The sequence below is a fragment of the Sander vitreus genome, chromosome 16 (genome assembly GCF_031162955.1).
Source record: "Sander vitreus isolate 19-12246 chromosome 16, sanVit1, whole genome shotgun sequence".
NCBI lineage: Eukaryota > Metazoa > Chordata > Actinopteri > Perciformes > Percidae > Sander > Sander vitreus.
Window position 1 is genome coordinate 16,722,165 of NC_135870.1, and position 6,397 is coordinate 16,728,561.

The 6,397-nt window shown below is 38.8% G+C and overlaps 1 protein-coding gene across 1 annotated transcript; it reads left to right on the forward strand.

Moving 5' to 3' along the window:
* The first annotated feature begins 933 nt into the window (after positions 1–933).
* On the forward strand, positions 934–3,472 carry ptgdsa (prostaglandin D2 synthase a). Its single transcript, XM_078271259.1, has 7 exons — positions 934–1,149; positions 1,272–1,411; positions 1,572–1,648; positions 2,688–2,798; positions 2,894–2,995; positions 3,107–3,132; positions 3,267–3,472. The coding sequence occupies exons 1-6, from the start codon at positions 1,054–1,056 to the stop codon at positions 3,130–3,132; spliced, it is 552 nt and encodes a 183-aa protein (XP_078127385.1). The 5' UTR covers positions 934–1,053; the 3' UTR covers positions 3,267–3,472.
* The last annotated feature ends 2,925 nt before the right edge of the window (positions 3,473–6,397 follow it).

Genomic DNA, 6,397 nt, shown 5'->3' on the forward strand with positions numbered 1-6,397 from the left:
TTTTAAAATTAACCTGTGAACCTCTTCTACGGAAAGGTATGACTAGTTTCTCTTGTCGTAGCATTTCATATTGTAGTTGTGCAAAATTGTTATACCTGTTATATCCTGTTCTATATGCAAATCTCTTCAATCTCAACTTCAATTCAAAAGTACCACACTTAAGTACAAAAGTATTTCTATTTTCTGCCACTTTGTTCCACTGGAAACATTGTACTTTTTACTCCACCACATTGGTTATGGTTAAAGATTTTACATAGAAAACATGATCAACTTCTAAAATATGATATATTGATATAGATTTAACTACCCAACAGCATATAAAATAGTTCCACTTTGACATTGGAACATTAAAGTACCACTTGCATATTAATTCATTAATTATGATAATGATCCAATAATGTAAAAATAGGCTATAACACTGACAGAAAACCTTTTGCATAATGAATATTTTTAATACTCAAAGTTCCTTTTTGTTGCTAATACATCTGCACTTTTACTATAAATAAACTACTGAATGTAGAACGTTTACTTGTAATTGAGTATTTTAATGGTGTGGTTTTGCTATTTTGCTATTTTATTTTAAGTGAATGATTTAAAGACATCGTCCACTATCTGTTAGTCAAGTTAAAAGATTAACACCAGTTAGGGCTTAGATGGAGAATTTACTGATCCCTCTAAGTTTCTTCCTTCTTTTGTCAATGTGGGTTAAAGTCTCATGAAACTAATGTGTCTGGTTGTGAGTGCAGCACATGAGCTTCAGCTGATATTAAGAGACCACAAGCATGATACATTGCTGTGCATATGGGAAGTGAAGTCTAACTCGGGGTTGTTTTGGAACCACACATCCTCAACACTTGGCCACTGTTCCCTGATCCCCAGCGATGATTGGCTGACAACCAGGTGGGTGGATCAGGAGAAAAACAAACATTGCCACAGGCTTTGCCACTCTGTACCTGCCTGTCGACTGCTTACAGTTCACTTTTGGCTCTGGTCAGAGACTCTCTTTCAACCTTTCAGCCCATCCACCTCGCCGCTTCCTTTCTTCGAACAGTCATGAGGACCACTGTGGTCGCCGTTGTCATGGTGATCTTCTGCGTGATGATGGCGGATGCAGACGTGAAGCCCCAGAGGGATTTCAACCTGCAGAGGGTAAGATAGACAGACACACACATCCAGCTTTTTATAATGTTTTTTTAAGGATTAATATGGTTAAATCAGTTTAATTTGTAATGTGTGTGTGTGTGTGTGTGTGTGTGTGTGTGTGTGTTTAGTTTGCAGGGAAATGGTACCGGGTGGGCCTGGCCTATGACTCTGCATCGTTTGTCCCCTTCAGAGACAAACTGAAGGCCTCCATGGGCATTGTTACAGCACTGCCAAACGGCGACGTTAACCTCACAATGTGGGACGCCACGTGAGTCTGTGTGCACGGGGCATTTACAACACAATACATGTCTGTGTAAATGGGTGGCCACAAAAGTGTATGTGCTAGTCACAGAAGAGAGGAAACGGAGAGGCGTATGGAGTGAAGTTTGAAAAAGATAAAGACAATGTGTTTCCTCTGTGTGATTCAGACCTTTAGGTTGTCAGGTTATGGTGTACAGCTATGAGAAGACCAATGTACCTGGACAGTTCACCTACTTCAGCACACGTAAGTCTCTGCTCACTTCTCATCTCACTCATCACCTTCCCAAGAGAGAAGAGAAAGGATGCTAAGTAAGCTCTGTGACTTTACTCAATTAGGCTACAATGTCAATATATGGCTGGCACTCCCGCAGCAGTAGAACAGCCGTTCTTCTGTAGGAGCAAACAAGCACAACGAGCACACAGATAAAAGCCACAGTGCAAGACGTGACAAATATTTCAATCAATGTGTATTTAAATTTGCCTGTGTGTCTCTGTTCCTGTGATGCACTGTAACAAATCTGAGCAAACATTCCACAGACTGTCCCTGAGCTTATAAACCATACATTTAGCAGCGAGGATGCAGAGCTCAGCGTGGTTGTATGCAGACTGAATTGAAGTGTGAGGCTCCATTCCTGAGTGCCCTAAAAATAATTAATTTATATAATATAGAGTGCATTAACAGAAATAAAAGCAAAGCAGAAATGTAACATTTTTGGCTTGTCCCAAGTATGTTTTTAGAATGTTGGTTTTGTTTTTGTGATGCGTTGTATACATTTTAATGTTTTTTTCTACCTTTTAAAAATACAAATCTGGTGCACTTTGATATTTTCCTTGTTAAAAAGATTTTGTTACAAATAACATTTATTAAAAATGCTGTTGTATCTAGCATTGTATAGAGCTATTGACGTAATTATAAGTCCTGTGTTGTTCTGTAAATGTGTAATATATTTAAAATATTCATATATTTCTGCACTACATGCATTCTTATTTGTTGTATTCCTTATTTTCTTACTGTGTTCATTCTGCAATTTTTTAAGATATTTTTATTCATTGGGTGCCTTTATCCAGTTGTATATATATACCTTTGTTTGAAATCTCTTTTAATTTATGCCTGACAATCTCATCTTAAATAACACAAATCAAGTCATTTAAATTCTTCAGAGTAGATTACAATGTCACTCACATGGATTTTCATTCATCCTCATATTGCTCTGGTTAATTTAATATTTAATACTAATTAACAAAGTTTTTGTCCCTCACTTCTGTTTTATGTTTTCTGTCAGGCCATAACATGGTGAAGGACATCACAGTGATGGACACAAACTACACTGAATACGCTATGGTTCTCAAACACAAGGTTTTCAACAGAGAGTACACACAGGTGGCTCTTTACGGTGAGACACCCACACACACACACACACATTTTTGCATGACATGTAAACGTGTGAGCTACAGAGTCAACACTGTCTTATGTGTCTCTTGTTTGCAGGTCGCACTCAAACGGTCAGAAATGAAATTATTAACAAGTTTAAAGCCTTTGCCTTGTCCCAGGGTTTCTCCAGAGGTTCTATTCTGATTCCACCTCCAGCAGGTAAAGTAGAGGAACACACACATATCTACACATATACAATATATACACATGCACACACACACACACCCACAGATAGATTGATGCTGAAGTTTCCTGTTTTCTGGCCAACAGAAAATTGCTCATCAAGATCTGGTTAGGTGAGTATTTTTTCTTTTTAAATGAAAAGTGTTGTACATTCAGATATGTGTGTGTGTGTGTGTGTGTGTGTGTGTGTGTGTGTCTTCTGTGCAACAATTCTTCAGTGTAAATTAATTTATGTTACTCCCTGTAGGTTCCCTGATGTGCCTGAGATCATATTCTGATGTTCTGTGTTCACTTACAATATAACTCTCTCCCTCATTCTGGCTAAAAAGATGATAAAGAGCTAACATTGCTGATGACATGTATACCTAATTCTCTGTCATGTAGTGTTTTACATTATTTTCATATCTCTGCTGGGCTGACATAGTTAAATAAACAATATAAACCTCCAGGCTATATTTGAATAATTTATTTTTTCCCTTATGACCAAATGTTTTTACTGTGATCAGGCAGTTTAATTGAATTCTATTCTGAGATTTTAATGTTAACCACCTGACTATAATCAGTTGTGCAATTTCCAAGTGCTGACCCAGTTAAATATGCAATATTAAAACGTAACTCTCGCCAAAATGCAACCTAAGGTCTTTTTGTGAATGTACCCGAGTCAAACTTTTGTTTAAAAGCATAATTAGGACGGAAGCGCCACTTTTAAGATTGACCTTATTTTCGTTTTCAGTCAAATGCCCTTTTGAATGGGAGTGCTAGGGGCACTACTATGATCGCACGAACACTAAGAATGCTCGACACAACATGAAACTTTGCTTGAGGTATCACCAGGGGCTCTACACATGAACTTGAGCATTGATAACATTGTTTATGTACAGAGTTTACTAAAAAAGGTTTTGAACAACTCACTTTAGCAGTTTTTTCTGCTCCCCGCCATCTTGAGAGTCAAAGTGTGTACACAAACAACATTCTCAATGCTAGAGTTCATGTGTAGAGCCCCTGGTGATACTTCCAGCCAAGTTTCATGTTGTGTCAAGCTTTCTTAGCGTTTTAAAAATAGCTATTTTGATGCGATCATAGTGCCCCTAGCACTCCCATTCAAAAGGGCATTTGACTGAAAACGAAAATACGGTCAATCTTAAAAATGGGGCTTCCGTCCTAATTATGCTTTTAAAAGAAAGTTTGACTCGGGGAACATTCACAAAAAGACCCTAGGTTGCATTTTGGTGAATGTTACGATTTAAGGCTGAGCAAAAGTGCATGTTTGAGTGTTCCAGTATAGTGTAGTTCATATATGAACACCAGGGGGCAGAGGCTACAAATCACTGCACGTTTCTGCTGTGAACCAGACAAGGCAGTAAGCTTCTCCTCACAACACTTAGCTCCTATGGCGCCATTTTAATGCTAACAAGCACTCACCCCCTGCTAGCATCCCATTGACTGCCATTCATTTTGACATCACTTTGACAGCGAATAACTTTACATCTGAAGCATTAATACTTTTTGTTCGTTTATTTCTAAAGAAACACGACAATGTATAAAAGGCTCCATTACCTTGTATCTCACGTTATGGCTCCGTAGCAGACATTTTTGTAAAAATAGGTTGACTGTCATAACCACACAACTTACTGTTGCATAGAGGAATTACCGTATAGTACAGGAGAAGCTCACAGGCAGTTTCGACTTGCATTAGCTGTTTAAGTTGAATTACTAATGTTAACTAGCTGTTAAGGAGGGTTCAGTTTTAGAGGTTGATTGCCATCGTCATTGGGCATCGGTCAGAATGCATAGGAAAAGCCACAGAGAAGTTCAGTCCATTCAATGAAGATTTATTCAACAAAAGGTGGTGAGGCAAATGATAATGGATAACATAACAGAACAGGACAGACATACACACATGGGTTGGAGAATCTGGGAAGAAACAAATAGAAATTAGAGTCAAGTCAATATTCTGACATGTTCATCATAAAGTAATTAGATAAATTAAAGCTGTCATTCAAAAAGACACATTATCAAGAAATATAATGGAAAAATAAGGTGCAAAATAAAACTCATCTTACCAGCTGCCAACCCCTGTGAAGGTGTAGAAAAGACTGACTGAGAGGGAGTGCAGTCTTTAAATAAGGAGTGACCAGGTGAACTCAATCAGGGTGGAAACAAGCCAATCAGTTGTGAAGACAGGGGAGGAAAGGAAGTGAGGTACAGGAAGTGAGGTAAGTGTAGAAAGCAAGTGTCAAAATAAGATAAAAATAGGAAACTTTAGTACACTAGCATTTTAGTTAGCAATAATTAGCCTGTGCCTATGTTATCTCCTTACATTTACCTACGCTCTCCGTCTCTGCAAGATTCGGAATGACTGAGATTTCTCTTGGCACAGCTACCAGAAGACTTCCAACTTCCAGACAGGTTGCTCACGTCACATTTACGTCGTCTCTCTCAGTTGGAGGCTGCACAGTAACGCTCAGCGCTCACCGGAAAAGTGCTTCTAATATCCTTCACTGGTCTCCGTCCAGAGCAACGGGATCTGTTGACAGTATATAATGGACCAACAGATCCCGTTGCTCTGGACGGAGTCCAGTGAAGGATATTAGAAGCACTTTTCCGGTGAGCGCTGAGCGTTACTTCCGTTACTGCGCAGCCTCCAACTGAGAGAGACGACGTAAATGTGACGTGAGCAACCTGTCTGAAAGTTGTAAGTCTTCTGGTCCTCTGACATGCTACTTAATGCTAGCTAATGCTAAAGCTAGCTATATAACTATAGTCTATATATCAAACAGCTCACAGTGCGAAATAAAGCTCAAGCCTCTATGTGTAGAATTAGGAAAATATTGACTTTGGTGCACCCTGTAGTAGTTTCAAAGAAAACACTGTGGCAGACTATCCAGCCTTTCCCTAGTAATTATCAACTGTTTAATTCTGACATGTATTGATTGGTTGTTTGTTTTAGCTTCAAATTCTGAAGTCCAATGATTAAACGCTGATTATATGGACTGAACACACTTACACAAAGACAAGATAAAGAGACAATCAGGACTTTGCTCTTTAGTTTTGTGGGGTTTTGCAGTGTTGTGGGTGGTAATTTACAAAACCCAAACAAAGTAAATCAGTTGGACCCCGAGGGGCTGAGAGGATGCAGAGAGCGGTGAGTCTGGTGTCTCTGCTGGTCCTGAGTTCGGACTGGATCCTGCAAGCGTTCTCTGTGCTATCAGAACCTTTCATACAAGAGAACTTTGATCTTGGCCGGGTGAGTATAGGCTGAAATACAGATTTTATTATTTAATTTATAGATGACTAAAAAATCTGTTGTTATAATTTTCCCCTTCCCCTGCATATTTTTGTCATGTGCTATGCTTTGCTGTACAGTAAATATGTCTG

Coding starts and splice junctions, on each gene's coding strand:
- ptgdsa (XM_078271259.1), top strand. CDS start 1,054: ATGAGGACCACTGTGGTCGCCGTTGTCATGGTGATCTTCTGCGTGATG. Junction 1,150..1,271: donor GGGATTTCAACCTGCAGAGG/GTAAGATAGACA, acceptor GTGTGTGTTTAG/TTTGCAGGGAAATGGTACCG. Junction 2,996..3,106: donor TCTGATTCCACCTCCAGCAG/GTAAAGTAGAGG, acceptor TCTGGCCAACAG/AAAATTGCTCATCAAGATCT.